Here is a 23644-nt window from a genome sequence, read left to right as displayed (position 1 = left end):
CTTTGTTTAATAAATAATTATCTATAATTAGTGAATAGAACTGATTTTTCTTGTCAACTTTTCCTTCAGGATTTTAGAACTACTGTAGTAGTTCTCATCCTCTCACATTTAGTTTTTATTCATCAAGTGGAAGAGGAAAATAAGCTTTCCTGCTTTTTCAACTACCATTGGTTTCTTAACTTTGAGTGAGCTAGTCATCGAACTAAACTAGTTGAATAAGCTGAAATGAAGAAAACATTCTCTGCACCTGCAGGAGAGGCTTCTGCTGTCAAAAAGATGGCTTAGCACAACAATAAATTTATAATTCTGGGTGCTTATCAGATGACTTTGACCAGCTCAGCACTTTGGCTATTTTTATAACTTCTGCAGCAAACATGTACTGCTAGAATGTATTTTAAATTAAAATGATTTTAATAGATTATAGTAAGTTTAAGCATTATCATTGGTTGTCAAACTTAAAATTTAAACACAATTTTCTTTTTTAAAATAAATCTATTTAAATTAAGTATTTTGATATTTTTAAAATCCATTTTTATCCACCCCTATTGCGCATCTATAGGGAGAGAGTAACCACTATATCTTAATTTTAGTGTACACAGAGTGTAAAATTCCAGTTTGATGGGTTAGTCTCTTTCAGAAGAAACACTGACACTTGTATATCTCCGTTTATCTAAACATTCTTGAATTCAAATGTAACCACGTAATTCCAATAAAATGCATATGAAACATTAATATTTTTTACAACAAACCTAAAGGAGAGTCTCAAGAAACCTGTATTTGGAAACCTTGGTATAGTTTAATCAATGCAGTCTGAAACAGGATACTTTTTAAACCATCTAATGCAATAACTTTCACAAGGAAAACAGTATGTTCAAATTCAATGGTAACTTCAGTAGAAACTTTTTTCTGCTTTCTAGTAATCTTTATCTGTTACAATTTAAAATAAAATGTTAATACATTTCCAGCTTTCTTGGTGCATGAACATACTCTCTTATAACTCCGTTTCCTATTTATTTTCCCCTTTCCATCTTTCTCTAGTCCAGACGTGGGCAAACTGTGGGCCACATCCGGCCCACGGGATAGTCCTGCCCAGCCCCTGAACTCCCAGCCGGGGAGCCTAGTCCCCTGCCCCTCCCCCACTGTCTCCCCTCTCCCGCAGCCACGCTGCTGCACAGGCCGCACTCTGGCCCGCCGCTCCCGCTGGGCAGCGTGGGGAGCGCAGCTGGCTCTGGCCAGGTGTCGTGGCTGTGAGCTCCTGCTGCTGGTAAGGGGGCAGGGAGCGGGAGGTCCTGGGGGGCAGGCAGGGAGGAGGGGTTGGATGGGGTGAAGGTTCTGGGGGGTGGTGGTCAGGGGATGGGGAACAGGGAGGGTTGGGAGTGGGAGTCCCGGGGGGCCTGTCAGGGGGCAGGGATGTGGATAGGGGGCGGGAAGGCAGTCAGGGGACAGGGAGCGGCGGGGGGTTGGATAACGGGGTGGGATCCTGGGGGGAAGTTAGGGGTGGGGGGGGTCCCGGGAGGGGGTGTCAGGGGATGAGGAGCAGAGGGCCGTTGGATAGGGGGTGGGAATCCTGAGGGGGGACTGTCGGGGGGTGTGTGTGGATAGGGGTTGGGGCAGTCAGGGAGCAGGGGGGTTGGATAAGGGGCAGGGGACCCGGGAGGGGGCGGTCAGGGGACAAGAAGCAGGGGGGGTTGGATGCGTTGGGGGTTCTGAGGGGGGGCAGTCGGGGTGGGAAGTGGGAGGGGGCAGATGGAGGCGGGGCCTTCCCTACCCGGCCCGCCATACAGTTGCGCAACCCCGATGTGGTCCTCGGGCCAAAAAGTTTGCCCACCCCTGCTCTAGTCCTAAAGGGAGAGAGTCATTTGAGTGCCTCTCAGGCCCGAGGCAGCCATCTTTCCCTTTATTTTTCTGTCTTTCCCCAAGTACCTCACATTCTTACCCGGTAGTAACTCCAGCGACGGAGAGTGGTGGGATGTTGCTTCCCCTTGGCTAAGAGCAACCTTGCATTGCCCTCTAGTGATATTTTCTTCTCTGTAGATAATAAGAACAATGCATTCTTAATTTTGTATTTGGAAGCAGTTGGCTGTGAAACTCAGATTTAACTTCAGATGTTTGGCCAAATGAACACAACAGTTCTAAAATGTAGAAGCCAGATAAAAATGTGTGCGCGCACACAGCTGTCTAAAGACTCTTATTTTAAAAGCCACATTTGCCCTTCTGTTTCTGTGGCTACTTAAATTGCTTAGCATCTGCTTCATTTGCCTCTCCTTCTAATGTGACTCAATATTTGTCACTTGATTAAAAATGGATGTCTCATACTTCTTTACTTTTTATATAGTTATCTCGCAACATGTGGTACATTAGAGTAGTAGTAATGTTTACAATGTATATAGTGCTTCTCATACATAGATCCCAAAGCAATTTCCAAAGAGGTGGTAAATAGAGACACTTTAAAGAGTGGGAAGTTGAGGTGGAGAGAAGTAAAATGCCTTCCTTAAGGTTGCAGAGAGTGTCTCTGGAAGAGCTGGGAATAGCACACTAATTGTTGTTGTGTATTATTTGTATTACCATAGTACCTAAGAGCTGGTCACATGCTGGGCACTGTGTACACACACACACACACACGTGTGTGTATACAGTGCCTAGCATATATATATATAGTCTCTGCTCCAAGAAGCTTACGATCTAGGTATAACACAAGCAACAACAAATGGAGATGGACAAACAAGGAAGCACAAGGATCAATGAGACAATATTGGTTATTGAATAGGCTGCTGAGACCATGGGCTAACTGTTGTGAACATGTGTGGGTTTTTTGTCTTTTATCACAGCAAAAGAGAATTCTCAGGAGGGATTTGAAGGTGGATAGTCAGGTAGCTTTACAGATGTTCATGGGGAGTGCCTCCTAAATCTGTGGAACAAAGCATGAGGTGCCTGTTTGAAAATTTAACAAGTGGACAATGGAAGCTGGCATTTTGGGCCAATCAGAGGTGAGCATTGACAGCTCCATAGCGAATGAGAGATGATAGGGTAGGTATTGGTTGTAAAGGGCCTTGAAAGTAAAGTCAGGTTTCCTGACTGCCAGTGTAGTGTTCTATCCATTGGACATGGCTGCCTGCTTCCCCATATGTTTTAATTATGCTGTCTGTTTATCCTGATCCCTCACCACAAATCTGATTATCTAATTGTCTTCAATGTAGTTGCATTTGTTGTCAGTTGCAATGCACAATATTGACTACTCTTCCTCCAAGCAATCACCAGGTCCATCCTTATCTCATTCTATCCAAAAGGTACACACTAAGGGTATGTCTTCATTACCCACCGGATCAGTGGGCAGCGATTGATCCAGCGGGGGTCGAACTTTCGCGTCTAATCTAGATGCGATAAATCGACCCCCGAGCGCTTTCCCGTCAACTCCTGTACTCCCGCTTGGTGAGAGGCGCAGGCAGAGTCGACGGGGGAGCGGCAGCAGTCGACACACCGCAGTGAAGACACCACAATAAATTGATGTAAGTACGTTGACTTCAGCTACGTTATTCACATAGCTGAAGTTGCGTAACTTAGATCGATTTCCCCCCGCCCCCCCCAGTGTAGACCAGGCCTAAGATAGTATTTCATTCATATGAATTGCGACCAGCGTCTTCATTGTTTACAGATACACCCCCCCGCATGTCAATTTCCTGCTCCCTCAGGCTCTCCTTACCTTGCATAAAGAAAACATACATTTCATAAGATTAACTTTAATCTCACAGTAAATAGATCCTATTAGCTTCCCATGTTGTCTTTCTGCTCTTTTTCTGTTCTCTACCTCTACCCAGTGTTTTCAATGTTATTGTTTTAAGAAAATACAGTACGAACTTCCCAGCCGTTTTTGAAATAAAAATGTGTTTAATTGCTGCTGCTTACAGAGCATTTTCCCTACCATATTTTAATTATGTAGTGACAAAATCATAATTCTGTAAAATGTGAATATTTTACATTTACAAATGAGGTAGTGGTGTAAAAACATTTGCTGGCTCTTTACTAACTTGACAGCCTCCAAACATTTAAGTAAGTCTTCTTTTGGCACCACAACTTCTGCCTTTTTTTAAAGAAAAGCCTCCTATAATTATTAATGGCTGTCCTAGCATTTTATAGCACTGCACTTTATTTCTCTGCATCAGGCCATGCTGAGTGTTGGTGAGAGAAGACTTCAATATCTTCTTTTCATTTCCCAGGCAAAAAAACTCCATTAAATGGGAGTTAGGATTGAGAGTACATGATGGTAATTTAAGGATAAAACTTCTTACAGGGATGTTTTAATTATCCTAAAACTAAGCATAATGAATCCAGGAAATTTAGCATTAACATAAAAAAAATGCATACGTGTTAAAGTATGAAATAGAATTAAGGCATCCAAACAACCTTAACTCGGCCCTGTGTGATGCTGTGCAATAACCCTATGATTCTGATTAAGGCATTTTAGTGTTTGTGGTCCCAAATCAGATGGAACTACTTTAAGAACACATTAGGGTTTTACATATTTCCCCTTATGGTTTTAAGGATTAGATACTAATAAAGCTATAGCTCCTTATCCTAAAACAAAAAAGTTGTTAAATTTTCCCATTCCCAGCTAATAAAGAAATCAATTTTAACATATAAACTGTAGTGCATTTGAACAAGACATGATGTGTTTGGAGGAAGTAAGCATTGCAAAATATCCTCAATTCCACTTCTCATTGATTCCAGCTAATTGTTTTCTTTTATCTAAGTTTCATTGATTTACTTGCATCCTGTTTGTATTAATTTGTATTCCTGTTTCTCTTTAGTGACTTTCATTTTAATTTCACTGTTAGTATTCTTTTCTGCTTCACTAAACTATATTTTGATCTGTTTTTATTGCAACTCTCAGTGAAGAAATCAGATGTTATATTTTAAAAAAGTATATGTAGTAAAAGTGCTGAATTTAGAGTACTAGAAAAGAAGTTTATTTTTATAGCATCAACTGTATGTTTTGTGCTTTATAGAAAGGCATAAGAACCAGTTCTCACTCATGAAAAATGTGCAGTCTGGCTTGGTGGGGCTTGGAAGTGACACAGAACAGTGATTGTATAATTTCAATTTCCCTTTTCTTAAAGGAATAAAGATTTAAAAGAAGTGATGCTTTTGTTAAGTGCTCACTCACAAGTGAAAGAAAAGGCGATTGGCTCCTTTAAGGGTCTCTACTGCATTTGGGTTCCACTTATCTGAGTGGAACCAAGGAGGGATCAGGAAGTGGCCAAACCAGGTGATCAACAGTGTGCACTGTGGGAATGGGAGGATCTTTATGCCCCATGCATTTGGCAAGGACCTCTCTCATGTCAGTTACCAATCAGCAGCTGAGTATGGCTTTAAACAAGATTGCAGTAGCTATTAGGGAAACTGAGGCGTGGTGTCCAAGATACACAGGCTGCAGCCATGAGGCTGGGACCTACAATAGAGGGACCCAGTACAGAGGGTGTCCATGGATATTGGGAGATGCCACAGTCAAGGGGTACTGACTCTCAGCCCACACAGAAGCCAAATGGAGAGCTTGTGTATACTATAGACACTATAGTGGCATAGCTATGGTACTGCACATAAACTGCTGTAGCACTGTGTATAGACGCTTGCTACAACAGCTGAAGGGAGTTTTCCCATTGCTGTAGGTGAGAGCTCAGTTGAAGAAAGAATTCACTTGTCGACCTAGTGGTGTCTACATGGGGGCTTAGGTCAGTGTAACTGCATCTCTCATGGGTGTGAATTTTTCACACTCCTGAGTGACATAGCTAGGTTGATGTAAGTTTTAGCCCAGGCCATAAGAGGTAGTTGTCCTTGGGAGAGGAGCATGGTTAACCTGTGGAGGGGAGTTGGTTTGGGAGTTCCATAGAGAGGATATGCCATAGCGTGAGGGAGGAGGACTTAAATCCCTTTGCCACCGGACACTGAGTAATTGAAGCCCAGGTATTACAGCTTTATTAAAATGAGCTTTGCTTGTGGTGGGTCACCTAGATACACTTTTCTTTGTAGCAAGGGTGGTTTCAAGAAGACTCAAGCCCAGTGACTTAATTGCAGATTGGCTGGTAGGATAGGAGCATCATCAGCACATGAAATACAGAAAGTTTTCTCCCCAGTAGGCTTTCTTGTCTGGAAACAGGTTAGAGACTGAAGTAGGTAGATATCTGTACTCCCTCTTGTTAAACTGGCAGGGTTGCAGGAGTTGGCTAGGAGGGTTGGGCCATCCAAGGAGATTACTTTGCATGAACTACAAGATTGGCCACCTTCAACTTCACACACCTTGGGGTGGGTATTTTACACTTGGCAGTAGGCTGCTTCCTCAGCAGACTCAATTTATTGAAGGGAAATATAATAGATGGAGGTTTTATTTTCCCAACAGTCAATCTTAATGCAAAAGGGTTTCCTGGAAGGGAGGATTGGATGCCAGAGTCAGACTGGAAAGTTGAGCGGTGCTCACTGGATTCAGAAAGGGATGGGAGCATAACCAAATAGTAGCGCTCTCCTGTCCTTGTGGCAGTGGCTACCTGCAAGAACTTAAGTCGGGTCAGGGAGGAGAGTCAGGCAGTGGTCCACATTGATAAAGGCCAGCTCAAGTCACTTAAAGTCTGAGGTGGGTGGAATTTGATAGTTGGTACTGAGAGCCAGGGCACAGCTAGACCTCTGGAAACTTGGATCTTGTTTGGCCAATTTTGTCTGAGTGTAAAGTAGGTAGTACTTTAAATATTCAGGTGTATATATTCAGGGGGTGTTCTACTTCTCTATCAGGTTTAGTAAGGGCTTGAGCAAAGAGATTTTAAAAAGGTCTTTGGAATTTAAGGATCTTAGAGATCTGAAGCATCTGATACCTTGACTCTGAGTGTTAAAAACCAATTAAAGGATTGCAAGGTGCGTCAAAATGTTATAACAGTGCGCGGATTTGTTGGCGGGGCAGCCTATTAAGATTAATAAGGGATTCAGCAAGGAAGAGTTAAGATAGGGTTTGGAATTCAGCAGGGTGGATAAAAATCAATTTTAAAATAGATTTAAATCAGTTTTTTATTTAAATTACATTATTTTTTAAATAACAAAATCTGTTCTAGCAGACATTGAACAGCTCCCAATGTAGTTACAGTTGGGGAGAAAAAAATTACGCTTATAGTCTCCGGTTTTCACATATTTCTAGCTTTCTGGAACAATGACCTTTTGGCTGAAATTCCCTATGTTTAATGTCTTCCTGAAGTTGGTTTGTTTTGTTTGGGTTTTTTGAGTATTTAAGCAAAAAAATTATTTTGTTTTTTATCTGGCAATGGTGGAAAAAATTGTTGATCTCACAACTTCAATACTGCATTAATGCATCCACAGAATAGCTGCAGTATAGGTAGCAAGTACATGCTTGCACCACACTACACCATCTTGTCATTGTCTCATGATCGGAGAGGAAAACCAGTGTCTGCTCATTTATTGCTTGTTGTCTTTGCTGAGACTGCCAGCAAAGTTATCAAATGTTAGAATGATTTTTCTGATGTCACTGAAACCTGCTGACAACAGTTTCAACTCAGAAATGACTCTGGCTGGATTTGAGTTTAGTGACTTGCAGGTGATCATCTGAGCTATCCTGACCTACAGCAAAAGTTTTGGCATGATTATTTTAAGTACTGTATTTCAAAAGGAAGAGGCAATCTAGGATGCAGAAAATATTCTTGATTAAGTTTAGTCTTTAGTTTGCTTTGAGATAAATATAACATTGCCTCTAAAAGCTAACAAAGTCCCTATTGTTGCAATGAGTTCCCCTGTGGAAGAGTTACAGCAAAGAATTAGATAAAGAATATCAGTTATGTCAGATACATTCTCAAATATTTTCTTCTTGGTTTTCTGCACATTTAAATACTGTGCCATTTATACCCTGACAACTTGTTTTGCTTTTTTTGATTGGTCTTTTTTTTTTTTTTTTACTATAACCCAATAAGCAGATGTCTGTTCGTTGATTTCAGAACTTATATATTTAGTGCATTGAAGCAATAATATTTCTTTTTCTGATGTGTAGTTTCTTTTAAGGAAGACTAGATAGACCTGCTAACATGAGGAGTCCAGCTTTTTCAACATTTTCCCTCTTGAACATGATTAATATCAGACCTATCTGTTGTATGCTATTGCTCGTTATAACCGCAGCCTCTAGGGCAGCTATAATTAAGGTGGCATCAGGGTTTATAAATCAAACTTTAAATCCAGACTACTTACTCTGAACAGAAACTTGATTTTCAAGGTCTCAGTCTAGATGTGACTTTTTCTGCAAAAACTCTAGATTTATTTATTTATTTGCTGTGGTTATAGCAAGCTACATGTGACGTTAATTTTTAGGGTATAATCGCTTTCTGTTGAAAAATGACACTATTACTAGTATAAAATGGCTAGTACACATTTGCAGTAAGTACTTTTCATAAGGCGTGTAGAAGTGGGAACGGTAGCAAGCTTCAAAGTTAGGGTTACATAGTGGTTTAATTTCAAAACCCATTTTAATTCATTTTCTAACAAAGCTTTTGAACGTAGTCTGTGGCTAATGGTGAATTTTGCTGGAATGACTGCCCTGCACCTTTAAGCAGGGGCTGTGGAAGTATTTGACTGGCTGACCAAATAAAGGGAACTGCTTTATGGAAGGGGGGAGGGGAGATGAAAACAGCTGCAAAAAGGGTCAGCATGGTTGCTGACTCATCCCCTGGGAATGAGGGACTTAAAAGGGGCAACCCTGTGCCTTAACGCTCTCTGTTGCATGGAGCAGGCTGAGGCGGCACCCTCCCTCTCCTTTAGGTGGTAAAATACCTAGAGCTTTAGGTGGTAAAATACCTTGGTCTAGAGCTGCTGTGGGCATAACGCTAGCTGCCCCTTTGTTTAGGGGGGCTGGGAGGGAGTTATTCTCTTGCCACCCTATTGGCCTAGTGGCATTGGGGTTTTTTTGCCTTCCCCACAGCAGGTTCAGGAAGGACTCTGTTCATGCATGGCATGAAGGGCGATAGGCTATATGTCACAACTCATTATTTAAGCGTAGGGTGGATGTCCAGTGCAGGTACTGCATAGGAAAGGTATACAGTGACCGGATAAATGGCTTGGAAAAGGACTTAAAAAGAGGTGTTCGGTAAAGGAGTGGGGGGGGCAGTTGGGGACTCCCATGATTGGTACGTCAGGAAGCCAACCCCCATTATCCCTCCTACGAGGGTGGGGTGTGGATAGTAAGGTCCAAGCAATGGATTTGCTGGAGAGACCTGGCTGGAAAAAGAGGGGGAGCTGGTAAAAACCCACCAGGTAATTACAGAATAAACATGGGGTTACCTGCACTGTACACTTTTATCTGCCGGATAGTCCCAGACATCTTCCCAACAGCTTCCAACCTGCTGCCTCCTGGCTGGAGGTGACAGTTTGAAAAACTCTGTGCTAAATGGAAGGCAGAAATCTGGGGCACACATGACCCCACATGCTGCTTCACATTGCACCATTTCTCTGCCCCTGCAGCTTTGTGATTGTCCTTTTGTGCAATACAAGTCACAACACCTGAAGATAAATCCTTGTGGGGTCACTTAATTGCTGCTTTGCTTGAGCTCGGGGGGAGGTGGGAAGGGTTGGAAACCCTGTAAGCTGCTTTGTAGAATAGTATCCTGTTCCATATAAAGCATATTGAGTGCAGTGCAGATACGTATCCATGAGTTGAAAATTCACTACCTATGAGCACTTGAGTTTGCGAGTTAAAAACCTGCTTTTCTTTCTGAGCATTCATGCAAGTAAAATTTTAGTTCGAGAAGACAGAAGGGGTATGAGCATGGTTGAAGCAAATTTACTTTGGAATTTCAGTTAATGTTTGTGGGAATTGTGTTTTACGGTATCTTCCTATTTCTTGTGCTCATCCATGCAAAATATTGGTTTAAATAAAAAATTGTTTGGGGCACGCTAGAGTATAGTTTTTGATGCTAGGGTATTATCGTTGTATGCCAATGTGTGAACCAACTCCAAAAATTATTTGAGTAATTTGATATTTTACAATAATAAATAGTAAAGATACTAATATATATATTGTACATTCAGATGAAACCCGGTAAAAAGATTGGGAAGGAAACCTAGCTAGCTGTTGCATTTTTGGTCACCCTGAGGGGTTAAAGTAAACTACTAATTCTGTGTGGAATAAAGCTGGCATTGTGGAGGATGCTGAATTCTCTGACATCTGTTCGTTGCATTTTGCATCACTTAGTCAATTGTGTACTGGTTCATCAGTGTAGTAGAGGAAAAACAAATGAACTGAAGTTTAGCAGTCAACACAATATTGGTGTGTATTGAAGCAGATGGCAATTTAGAATACTTTAATTTCTGTACTTTCTGTAAGTATAGTGTTTAAAAAGGCTTGCAAAGACCAACTCCCTTACTATTAGTACATTCCTGCCTGAAAATCTCACTTATGTTTCACTCTTCTTCCCCCCCTTCGACCACCCATTTGAAAGTTGTCAGAAGCACATGACTACCAGTTTACATCCACAGCATTCCTGATCTTAGCAGCCAGCCAAAGTGAGTGCTGTAAATGCAATTTGTTGTCATCCTTTTAATATGCAGGCTCCACATTGAATGGAACTGATGAGATAACTGGCTCTGTGGATGAGGGGAAATCAGTGGACGTGTTATTTCTTGACTTTATCAAAGCTTTCGATACAGTCTCCCACAGTATTCTTGCCAGCAAGTTAAAGAAGTATGGGCTGGATGAATGGACTCTAAGGTGGATAGAAAGCTGGCTAAATCATCGGGCTCACCGGGTAGTGATCAATGGCTCCATGTCTAGTTGGAAGCTGGTATCAAGCAGAGTGCCCCAAGGGTCGGTCCTGGGGCCGGTTTTGTTCAATATCTTCATTAATGATCTGGAAGATGGCGTGGATTGCACCCTCAGCAAGTTTGCAGATGACACTAAACTGGGAGGCGTGGTAGATATGCTGGAGGGTAGAGAGAGGATACAGAGGGACCTAAACAAATTAAAGAAATCTGATGGGGTTCAACAAGGACAAATGCAGAGTCCTGCACTTAGGACAGAAGAATCCCATGCACTGCTACAGGCTAGGGACTGAGTGGCTAGGCAGGAGTTCAGCAGAAAAGGACATAGGGGTTACAGTGGAGGAGAAGCTGGATATGAGTCAACAGTGTGCCCTTGTTGCCAAGAAGGCTAATGGCATTTTGGGCTGTATAAGTAGGGGCATTGCTAGCAGATCAAGGGACGTGGGGGGAGGGATAGCTCAGTGGTTTGAGCATTAGCCTGCTAAACCCAGGGTTGTGAGTTCAATCCCTGAGGGGACCATTTAGGGGTCTGGGGCAAAAATATGTCTGGGGATTGATCCTGCCTTGACCAGGGGGTTGGACTAGATGACCTCCTGAGGTCCCTTCCAACCCTGATATTCTATGACAGTACACAAAACATGTATATATCTTATGCATTCCACTTTACAACTGCACATTTTTCAGTACACACAAGAACTAGTTGCAGAACTGCAGAATGCTCAAGGTTCTGCCAGTTTCCAGTAGTGAACTTTTAGGTTACATTGTATGTACAAAGAATTAATTGCATATTTTCCATTTTTTCCTAATTGACATTCTGAGCTGCTTTGTGCTTTTAAATAGTTGACTTATTTTTGAGAGCAAGCTACACAGCCCTTTGTCAAAATTTCTTCTCTAGTGCGAAAACAACAACAAATTTATTTGGGCATAAGCTTCAGATGCATGGAATGAAAGTTACAGATGCAGGCATTATATAATGACACATGAAGAGAAGGGAGTACCTCACAAGTGGAGAGTGTTGACAGGGCCAATTCAATCAGGGTGGATGTAGTCCACTCCCAATGAGGAGGTATCAATTCCAGAAGAGGCAAAGCTGCTTTTGTGTTGAGGCAGCCACTCCCAGTCCCTATTCAAGCCCAAATTAATGATGTTAAATTTGCAAATGAATTTTAATTCTGCTGTTTCTCTTTGAAGTCTGTTTCTGAAGTTTTTTTTGTTCAAGAATAGTTACTTTTTAAATCTGTTATAGAATGTCCAGGGAGGTTGAAGTGTTCACCTACTGGCTTTTGTATGTTACCATTCCTGATGTCCGATTTGTGTCCATTTATTCTTTTATGTAGGGACTGTCCGGTTTGGCCAATGTACATGGTAGAGGGGCATTGCTGGCCCATGATGGCATATTTAATAGTAGACGTGCAGGTGAATGAGCCCTTGATGGTGTGGCTGATGTGGTTGGGTCCTCTGATGGTGTTGCTAGAGTAGATATGGGGACAGAGTAGGCAACGAGGTTTGCTACAGGGCTTGGTTCCTGGGTTGGTGTTTCTGTAGTGTGGTGTGTAGTTGCTGGTGAGTATTTGCTTCAGGTTGCGGGGTTGTCTGAAAGCGCGGACTGGCCTGCCTCCCAAGATCTGTGAGAGTGAGGGATTGTTTTCCAGGATAGGCTGTAGATCCTTGATAATGCACTGGAGAGGTTTTAGGTGGGGGCTTTACGTAATGGCCAGTGGTGTTATGTTGTTTTTCTTGTTGGACCTGTCCTGTAGTAGGTGATTTCTGGGTACCTGTCTCACTCTGTCAATCTGTTTCTTCACTTCCCCAGGTGGGTATTGTAGTTTTAAGAATGCTTGATAAAGATCTTATAGGTGTTTGTCTCTGTCTGAGGGATTGGAGCAAATTCAGTTGTATCTTAGGGTTTGGCTGTAGACAATGGATCGTGTGATGTGTCCTGGATGGAAGCTGGAGGCATGTAAGTAAGTATAGCAGTCAGTAGGTTTCCGGTATAGGGTGGTGTTTATGTGACCATCACTTATTTGCACTGTAGTGTCCAGGAAGTGTATCTCTTGTGTGGACTGGTCCAGGCTGAGGTTGATGATGGGGTGGAAATTGTTGAAATCCAGGTGGAATTCTTCAAGGGCCTCCTTTCCGTGGGTCCATATGATGATGTCATCAATGTAGCGCAAGTAGAGGAGGAGTGCTAGGGGACGAGAACTGAGGAAGCGTTGTTCTAAGTCAGCCATAAAAATGTTGGCATACTGTGGGGTCATGCGGGTACCCATAGCAGTGCCACTGACTTGAAGGTACAAGTTGTCCCCAAATCTGAAATGGTTGTGGGTGAGGACAAAGTCACAAAGCTCAGCCACCAGGTGTGCTGTGGCCTCATCAGGGATACTGTTCCTGACAGCTTGTAGTCCATCCTCGTGTGGAATATTGCTGTAAAGTGCTTCTACATCCATGGATGGCCAGGATGGTGTTTTCAGGAAGATCACCAATGCATTGTAGTTTCCTCAGGAAGTCATGGTCTCTCGAAGATAGCTGGGAGTGCGGGTAGCGTAGGGTCTGAGGAGAGAGTCCAATTAGCCAGATAATCCTGCTGTAAGAGTGCCAATGCCTGAGATGATGGGGTGGTCCAGGGTTTCCAAGTTTATGGATCTTGGATAGCAGGTAGAATACCGCTGGTCGGGGCTCTGGGGGTGTATCCATGTAGATTTGTTCCCATGCTGTAGCCGGGAGTTTCTTGAGCAGATGGTGTCGTTTGTTTTGGTATTCCTCAGTGGGATCAGAGGATAGTGGCGTGCACAATGTGGTGTTGGAGAGTTGCCTGGCAGCCTCCTGTTTATAATCCGACCTGTTCATTATGACTACAGCACTTCCTTTGTCAGCCCCTTTGATTATAATGTCAGAGTTGTTTCTGAGGCTGTGGATGGCATTGCGTTCTGTATGGCTGAGGTTATGGGGCAAGTGATGCTGTTTGTTCACAATTTCAGCCTGTGCACGTCTGCAGAAGCACTCTATGTAGAGGTCTAGTCTGTCATTTCGACCGTCAGGAGAGTCCATGCAGAGTTGTTCTTCTTGTAGTGTTGGTAGGAGGGTACCTGTGGGTCAGTGCACTGTTCAGAGGAGTGTTGAAAATATTCCTTGTGTCGGAGACGATGAAAGTAGGCTTCCAGATCACTGCAGAACTGTATCTTGTTCATGGGGATGGTGGGGCAGAAAGAGAGTCCCTGAGATAGGACAGACTCTTCCGCTGGGCTAAGTGTGTGGTTGGATAGATTAACAATATTGTTAGGTGAGTTGAGGGTACCACGGTTGTAGCCCCCTGTGGCATGTAGGAGTTCAGATAGTTTACTGTCCTTTTTCTTCTGTAGAGAAGTGAAGTGTGCGTTGTAAATGGCTTGTCTCATTTTTGTCCAGACACATGGAAGATTGGTTTTGTATGGGAGTGTCCAGTTTTGAGAGCTCATTCTTGATCTTCTCCTGTCTGCTGTACAGGATGCTGATCAGGTGGTTCCTCAGTTTCTTTGAGAGTGTGTGGCACAGTCTCTCACCATAGTCAGTGTAGTATGTCGATTGCAATGGATTTTTACCTTCAGTCCATTTGGTATGATGTCCATCTGTTTGCTCTTGGAGAGGAAGATCATATCTGTGCGAGTTTTTTGTTGAGGTTGATGGATTTCCACTCCCTACGGCTAAATTTAGTGCCTTGCATGGTGTCAAGTATCATGGGATAGCCGCGTTAGTCTGTATCCACAAAAACAACAAGGAGTCCGGTGGCACCTTAAAGACTAACAGATTTATTTGGGCATAAGCTTTCGAGGGTAAAAAACCTCACTTCTTCAGATGCATGGAGTGAAAGTTACAGATGCAACATTATATAATGACACATGAAGAGAAGGGAGTACCTCACAAGTGCAAGCTTGCTTTCTGAGCTACTTCACACAGAGCATTTGTATTCTTCATTGCTTTTTTTCCTCATTATTTTTCTGTAAGTGTGTTTCTTTCTCCTGGGGTGGAAGAAAACCCTTAATCTTTTTTTATAAGTGAAATTGTGAATTACATTAATTTAAACTTGAAATTGGTGGTGTGAGAGAAACTTTTGAAACGTATTGTTGCAAATTCTAAACTAAAACAATTGAAATACTTGGGGTGGAGACAGAGAATCTCTGTCATTTGTCTGTTGATATTCATTCTGGTGGCTTAGTGCTATTTGCAAAAACCCTTTGTTGCAAATATTTTTGTTGTTGTTAGTGTAAACCCAGGAAATCATAGCATACAAAGCTTGATAATTTTAATTGTTACATTACTGGTGATGGTGCTGCTTAATAGCTTACCACTAATGATATTTGGATATGAACCAGTAACTCAGCTAGTAACTTTTACCAGACTTTTTCAGTATATCAGACTTTATACAACTCCGTTTTCTCAGCAGTAGATGTTCAGAAATAGCTCTGAACGCAATTATATGTACATGATTGTGGGTTTTTTCTTTATACTTTTGGATGTGCCAAATCAATTTCTATTTGAGGTTTCTCATTTAATTCTGTTTCTACTATATAACATCTCCAGAAAGTAAGAGTGCCTCACCACCATCCATTTTATGTACTGAATAAGTCAATGGTCCTCTAGATAAAATGCTATATGCCCATGTAATTAAAGACTGTATCAGTTCTGCTCTATTGTGCATACACACTAAAGTTGTACAGGCAAACTTAATTTTGGTATTTCCTGACTTCTGATTTCTTGACTCTGCAGTCTTAACATTTTTAATGTAGTTTTTTGTGTGTAACTGCGTAGATTTAAAAAAAAATAAAAGCAAATTTTATTATTTGCAACTGTAATGATCTTCACAGTCCACCCTCACATCATAAATATCATCAAGGTACCTTGGACCTTCAGTACTTTAATACAAACCTCTACTGCTGAGGTTAAAGTAGTAACTACATTAGCTAGCAGCAGAAGACTATTATCCTATATGAACTAGGCATTAGTGGAGCACATGGAACACACTAAAACAGTGTCAGAATGTACTATGTTTGAGGCAGGCTGTCAGCCATGTGACTTTTTAGTGGGGCATTAGACCTCAATTAATAATAAAGGTTACAACTACACTGAATCAACACTGATCAGTAGAAGTGTATCTAGACATCAGTTTTCTAGTTACCAGCTCTGTGTACCATCTCCTTGGGCACAGGGTATTTTGATGGGGAAAAGCATCATGATTTGCCTTTGTTTTCTCCAGAGGCTTAGTGCTCTGAGTTGCCGAAGCACGAGACTGGAGCTGTGCATGACCTGTACTGATGGAATTTTGATGCTTTTGGCAGCAAACCAGGAAGAAGCTGTAGTGAGCAAAACACAAAATAAAAATAGTGATTTTTTTTTGGACTATTTATAACCTGGCCAGATATGACTGGATTGTCACTGGGCCTTTCTGGTGCCAGTCCTGCAGCTTTTCAAAAAATGTTTGGAAGAATTTTTATAAGGTAATGGGTTGGCAGTGTTAATATAGGGGTAATTACTGCTATCCCTATAGTACCTGTGATAAATATTCAGTGTTTGTAGAGCGTTTTTGAGATGTATAGTTCTATGTAAGTGACAAACATTTTTTTTTAATACAACCTTCAATCAGTAGTTAGCATAGTAGTGGATGTGTGGATATACACCTCTACACCGATATAACACGATCCGATATAACACGAATTCGGATATAATGCGGTAAAGCAGCACTCCACGGGGGGCAGAGCTGTGCGCTCCGGCGGATCAAAGCAAGTTCAATATATTGCGGTTTCACCTATAACGCGGTAAGATTTTTTGGCTCCCGAGGACAGCGTTATATCGAGGTAGAGGTGTACTATTGTTCCTGAAGAACCTGTTAAAAGATAAATAAAAGCTTCTCTGATAACTTTCACGAATGCTAAATCCTCCTTTTTTGTCTCTTGGCAGCAGAAAATATTATCCTAACAGTTTAATTGACTGTCTAGGAGTATACCAGATTCTGTTGTCAGACCATTCACACTGGAAAGACTAAGATTATTTTTGCTGTGAGAAAGGAAAAGACAATCCTGTTTTTAAATAAGACATTTATAACCTGTTGTAGTGAGATTAAGAACTCCCATTTTTTACAATCTCTTATCAATTAACAGTCCATGTGTTTCTTTGTGAAATAACTAGTGTCTTTCTCTTGGCTGTTCCTTCAAAAAGTTGACATTTCATGAGGTTGTGGCGGTAAACTGACTTATGGTACCAAGTGTCACTTCAATACTACAGTCGTGGGTGCTCTATGAAACCTTTAGATGTCAAATTAAGTTAGACAAGAATAAGAAAGGAACTAATTGTGGCTATCCTATTGTGATGCAAGTTTTCTGCACCATAGCTGAATCAAATTAGGAAGTAATTTTGATTGAACATTCAAACAGTGTTATTTGGAGCTCCTAAAGAGTTAAAACAGATAGGAATTGCTGTACTGGCCCAGATTAGCTCTCTGTGTACTGTAAATGACTACCGTCAGAGACAGGAGTCATCAGATGCTTTAGAAAGTGGTGCACAAAACCATTAGTGGCCAAATATTGAACAATTTTGTCCACAGGGAAAACTTCTTTCTGCCCTCAAGCAGTTAGTAGTTGGCTTATGCCAGACTTCTTAACTTGTCTAAACCTTCCATATAATTGATGATGTCCATATAAATGATCTTTTCTTGCATCTTTTCCTCAATTTTCTGTGGCTGGGGGGTTCCACAGGTTAATTAAATTAAATTGAAAGGGAACTAAAGACTGAAAAAAGAATTTTAACAATATGTAATGTCCTCTTGTTTTTGTATTAAATAGGATTGTCTTGTTTTCCTTCTCCATACCATTCTTTATTTTATATATCTCTACAGCATTCCCTCTTATTCACCTCCTCTCTAACCTAAACAGACCCAATATTTTGATCTGTCCTTGCATGGAATTCTTTCCATTCTTGTAGTCATTATATCTGCCCATCTTTGGCTCTCTTTTTTCTTTCTGCTATATCTCCTCTGAGATGAAGTAACAGGACCCGAACACAGTATTCAAGGTGGTGTTCCACCGATATATTACATATGATAGTGTTATAATATTTTGGCCTAAGTTCCATCCACTGAAGAACCCCTTTGATTGTTTCTCTAACCCTAAACTGGAGTAGGAGGGTCAGACTGTTACTGGAGAGCATAAGAAGACTAGAATTTCCTTCAAAGAGAGCTCTCAAATAATCTTTTAAATACTAATTTAAACATGGCCCTGCATTTCTTCACTGATTGGTTTGATTAGTCTGCCAGTCTTGAGGTGCTCCAGCAACTTTTTCTATTTCCTCACTGCTCTGTAACTCATTGTGAGATAGTGGAAAGGGCTAAAGATCAAAATTAACTAGCAAGTAATGTTTTTCCTACAGTTCTGCAAGGCACCAAAGAGGAGGAATTTTTATTTCTTAAGGAAAAAATAAAGGACTCATTGAGGAGTAAGTCTAGGCTTCACCTTCTGTGGTTTAGTCCTGGGTTTACCTCAATCCCACCAATATGAAAGCCTTTCAATCCTCCTCTGAGAATAGAGAGGGTCACAGTGACGTCACAACTGCCATAATACATTGTCCTTTGGAATTACAGTACTTCTCTGCCATTCCCTTGCCACTTTGAGACTTCCTCAGCCAAATTTGTGAAAAGTTTAAGATATCGTTTTTGAACATCGTTAAGATGGGTCTGAACTTATATTCTAAATAAGAACAACAACAGGAATAAAGTGTCTGATCTGCATTTTGAAATGGCTTTGTGATTTATAACCTTTCTGGTTATTACAGGAGCATGTTTTATAATTGGTAGTAATACAAGCACCAAATTTCAAAGCTAATTAGGACCCATTCACAAACATCAAGTGTTTTATAATATTCATTTTACTAATTTTTTGTTACATACAACAGTTATTCCTTAATAGCATTGTCAGTTTTGGTCGGCCAGGAGTTGAATGCTACTGCCAACATGACAGTGAATCTGCAGTAATCCAGCTCCAGTTCCTGATTAATGAGGTTAGTAAAGAGTTTAATCTTTACTGTAATTCAAAAAGAATTTACATCGTATATTTAAGGCTGTGTTTTAAAGCATTCGAATACAAATAAGAATATGAATTATTGTTTCATATATTTAATGAGTAGTGATAATATATAAGAACAATGAATAAGTTAACTTTTTTTCTTGCTCTGTTCCAAGAAAAAAATACAAGTGTCCAAAAATAAATTATTACTAAAGTAATTTTCTCTTTGGGGTACTTTATCACAGTAAACAAGATAATAGTGTTGTTAATTTTTCTTAGGGTATGTCTACACTACAGGATTAATCCGAATTTAGATAATTCGAATTTGGGAAACAGGTTGTATAAATTCGATTGTGCGCGGCCACACTAAGCACCTTAATTCGGTTTTAAACCACATTAATTCGGTGGTGTGCGGCCACACTACCCCATTAACTTAAACACAGTAATTCGGTGGTGTGCGTCCACACTAACCCTAATTCGAATTAACAAAATCGATTTAGGCTCTACTCCGTTCGTCGAGGTGGAGTACAGAAATCGATTTAAAGGGCCCTTTAATTCGAATTAACTGGCTCTGTAGTGTGGACGGGTGAAGGGTTAATTCGGATTAAGGCAGCTAAATCCGAATTAAAGTCCTAGTGTAGACCAGGCCTTAGAAAAACTATGGTCAAACATTGCAGAATGGATAAGCTCGAAAGCTTGTCTCTTTTACCAACAGAAGTTGATCCAGTAAAAGATATTACCTCATTCATCATCTCTCTTTCTAAACATTGCCGAAGCTATTTAGTCTGACCTTTATTAAAAAAACATTGTGAATTGAGTAGCTACACATGTGGAATTTAAAGGGACACCGTTAAAATGAAAGATACATTAATCTCTTTTAAATGACATATCTACACCTGCTCCAGAAACACATGGCCAAGTTTTGTGGCTTCACAATTCTGAGTTTTAATTATGTTTTGCTTTCTCCTGTTGCTTAGTTCAAACAGAGGAAACTAACAAAAATGCTGTCATATGCGAGAAGTAAACAAGCTGGAAAAATAAAAATATTTGTTTTCCTGTAGTCTCTTAAATAATGTACTCTGAGGTGTAATTTGTAAGAGTTAGTAAGTGTGAGCATTTTTCAGACAGAACTGTTAGTTTTAAAAAAAAAAACTTTAATTTATCAATTTTGTGTTAGTTTCAAGAATATTCATAAAATGTGATACAGTAGTTCTGGGATCTTATGGAACAAACTACTGTTTTCTTAAGACATTGATGTAAAATCACTAACAGTTATAAGGGATATAAAAAAACTAGTTTTCTAAAAAGAAATGGTAAATATTTTTCTAAATACTCCATCAGGAATATCCCCAAAAGCTTCATTACTTTCTACAAAGCAATATGTGACTTATTTCAGAATTAGGCATTTTTTCTGTGGTGAAATACACATTGTATATTGTATTTAATGTGATCCAGTAGCTTAAAATATGTACCTTCTCAATAAATAAAACTGGTACTCATTTCTATGTTTTTAAAGTTTCTAAATTTTTAAAGTTGAAGGTGTTCCTTTAAGTAAGTAGTAGTATAAATTTGTTATAGCACTTTTCAGTTTGAATCATGGTCTTGCTATAAAATTTCTTCACATTGATATTGGTAAACAAGTCTGTGGAAACTAAATATTATACAAGTGAAAGGTAGTATAAACTTTTTAAATGTGGACGAACATCTGAATGATCCTTTTTCTCAAGGGAGCTCTTGTGAGTGCCTTGGCTGATGACACCTTACACCTATGGAATTTGCGTCAGAAGAGACCCGCTATACTTCATTCACTCAAATTTAACAGAGAAAGGTAAGAATTGGGTCATAGTCACCTGCATATGTATATATTAAAAAGTATATGGAGTATGTGTATGTAAGTGTATGTAATATGTTTTAAAGAACAGATTGATGAACTGCAAACCATCTCAAGAATATCTGACCTAAACTGCTACAGATTAAGGTTCTGGTCCTACAACTGACTGCGTGGGCTTGAGTTGCAGGATAATTGGGACCTAAGTTAGTTTAAATACATTAGTATTTCTACTTGATTCAACACCCTTTTATTTTCTGCACAGTTACTTACAGCTCAATTGTCTGACAAGAATGTGTGCTAAAGATAGTCACCATGATCAAAATTACTTGCCGCCTGATCCAAAACACACCGAAGTAAATAGAATCTTTTCATAGAGTCAATGGGCTTTGAATTTGACACTTCATAATCAGTTGTATTTACATATTCGGTGTATCAGAGTAACACTGGTACTAAAAATATTTTTAGTGTTACTAATCTCATTAGATGGTTTAAATCATCCTTATGTGAGACATTGAGTTGGCTTTCAAAGTGGGATTTCATTTTTTTAATTGAAAAATCCAAAATATGTATTGGAGAAAAGTAGAAGTGGGTGATAAACTTCCTTTGAAATTAAAAGGAGTACAAAAATTGAAAATTTGTGGCCTAGAAAACTAGACAGGCATTGATTATTGAAATGCTATTCCTAAATTTTTTAAGTGCTATGCAATACTAAAGGATGCCTAAGTGGATTGGGTAAACATTCTATAGTAGTTCATTAATTTTGCTTTGTGCCGTGAGAGGAGCCGAGATAGTTGGCTTCCTGATTTTTATAGTAGACTAATATTTTTGTTCCAAAACTCATTTAGGAGAATGTTATGATTAGCCCAGCATTCCTCATGTTTGGCCTTGCACTAAGGACAGCAGCAGCCTCTTGTATGGAGATCCTGAAGAAGAATAAAGGGATTTGGACTATGTAGAAACCTTACAATTCAAAACTGGAAAAGCTCACACCTTTGCTAAAGAGAATTTAATTATAGCTTCTAATAAGATGAAAAGATCATATGCGGAAACTTTTTAAAGAGTTTAAACCTGGTCTGGTTTCAAAATCCTGGAAGAAAGAAGGGGAGGAGTCAAAGCTATATAAACCTTTTGGAGGGACCCTATACAGTACTGACACAATAAATGAAGTTCTGTATAGGATACAGTTGGGTCCCAGGACTAAGCCCAAAGTTATCACTAAGGACTATTCAAGGTGGGACATGATTTCAGCATGGCTGACGCCTGCAACTGAGAATGTTGCTGTGGAAGTTGAGGGTGGAAAATTCAGAGTGGTGAATTCCCGATTAGAACAAAATGGTCATGTTCTGTGTCAGCCAGTAAATTCCACTGAAATAATAGACACACTTCAAGGGCTCGTTGAAAGAGACCACTGCCATCCCACACTGTGGTTGATTTTCTTTCAGATAAGTACACAGAAACAGACAGAGAAGGAAGCTGGAATCCGGCTGGACAAGCAGTATGTGAGAAGCATAGAGAGAGGGCTTTTGGGTCTAGTGCTACCTAAAAAATGTTGGGGTTGTAAGCAAAGACACTATATCCTATTATTTGATTCCTTCTGGGATCATGGGGAGCAGGACTTTGTACATTATTTGTAAATAAGATTGCATTAAAGGTACCTATTTCATCATTACTTTCTCCTCTTAACTGGAACAACTAGCAAGACCCTGAATTTTTGGCTAGCCTCTTGGTTCAAAATACAGGAGAAACCCAAAGAAAATGGACATTAACTTGGCATTGGAACTGTTACAGCCATTTCTAGTAGTGTGCATTGCGAATGGCAATCCAGCCAGCAAGGGTGAAGGGCTGTCACGGAGTCCCCAGGCGATGGACTGGAACTGCTCCCTATGAAGCCAGTCAGGACTCTGGTGAAGTCTTCTCTCTGTGAGCAGACTGTCTCCAGGGCAAGAAGCTCACACAGCTTCCACCTTCCTGGGTCTGACCTTGGAGCATTCAGCATCCTCTGCCCCTCTGTGCGCTTCCCACAGCGAGTCCGCCCAGGCGAGGTCCTGGGGAAGCCAGAGGGTCCTGCACCCCAACTTTGCAGTCAGACGTGGCTCTTAGCCAACCAGTAAACAGAGGTTTATTAGATGACAGGAACACGGTCTAAAACAGAGCTTGTAGGTAGAGAGAACAGGACCCCTCAGCCGGGTCCATTTTGGGGGCCAGTGAGCCAGACACCCACGTCTGCACTCACTTCACGTCCCCAGCCAGCTCCAAACTAACTAACTCACCCTCCAGCCCCTCCTCCTCTGGGCTTTGTTCCTTTCCCGGGCCAAGAGGTCACCTGATCTCTTTGTTCTCCAACACCTTTAGCTATCTCCTTACAGGGGGGAAGGGCCCCGGCCATTAGTTGCCAGGAGATAGTGTCGGCCATTTATGTGCACTGGCCCTTTGCTCTGCAACAATCTCACCCCCTAGACACTTAAGAAATGCATAGGGGAAACTGAGGCACCCACACAGTATTCAGAGGAAACATTAAGAACAGTCCCACTTCGTCACAAGGGCTTAATCTGTTCTTTCCTTCCTGTCCCCTTCCCATATTTGAGAGGAAGCAGTGTTGCTAGAAAACTGAAAATCAGGAATCCTGAGTTTGAATCCTGTCTCTTCCACTAATTGACTGTGTAGTCTTGAGCAATCTACTCATCCTCTGTAGTCGTTTATCCATTTGTCAGATGAGTATGCTAGTACTGGTGTTAGAAAGAAGATGGAAAACTGAATGGTTATGGGCAGGTCTACATTACCACTTAAGTCGATCTAACTTATGTTGCCCACTTCGCGCCCCCCACCCTGAACAGCGCAAGTTTCATGCTGTCCACGCCAGCTCTATATTGGCAGGAGATGAGACAATTTGATTGCCTCTTGCTTATTAAACACTTGCTTACTAAATACAAGTTCCTGTTTGGACGACGGAATTTACAGTTTGGTGTTGGAATCTCCTCTCCTTTTTTTTTAACAG

General features: G+C 40.8%; 1 protein-coding gene across 2 annotated transcripts in view; it reads left to right on the top strand.

The window, feature by feature from the left end:
• Positions 1-23644, top strand: part of STXBP5 (syntaxin binding protein 5) — a 178569-nt gene that overhangs the window by 23811 nt on the left and 131114 nt on the right. For both annotated transcript variants that reach the window (XM_024219875.2, XM_024219859.2), the window contains exons 3-4: positions 18732-18813; positions 20546-20646. In XM_024219875.2, the coding sequence (XP_024075643.1) occupies positions 18732-18813; positions 20546-20646 (183 nt within the window). The remainder of the gene's footprint in view (positions 1-18731; positions 18814-20545; positions 20647-23644) is intronic.

The sequence above is a fragment of the Terrapene carolina genome, unplaced genomic scaffold, assembly GCF_002925995.2.
Source record: "Terrapene carolina triunguis isolate 2854851 unplaced genomic scaffold, T_m_triunguis-2.0 Scaffold85, whole genome shotgun sequence".
Classification (NCBI taxonomy): Eukaryota; Metazoa; Chordata; order Testudines; family Emydidae; genus Terrapene; species Terrapene triunguis.
This window is presented reverse-complemented; position numbering and strand designations above follow the sequence as displayed.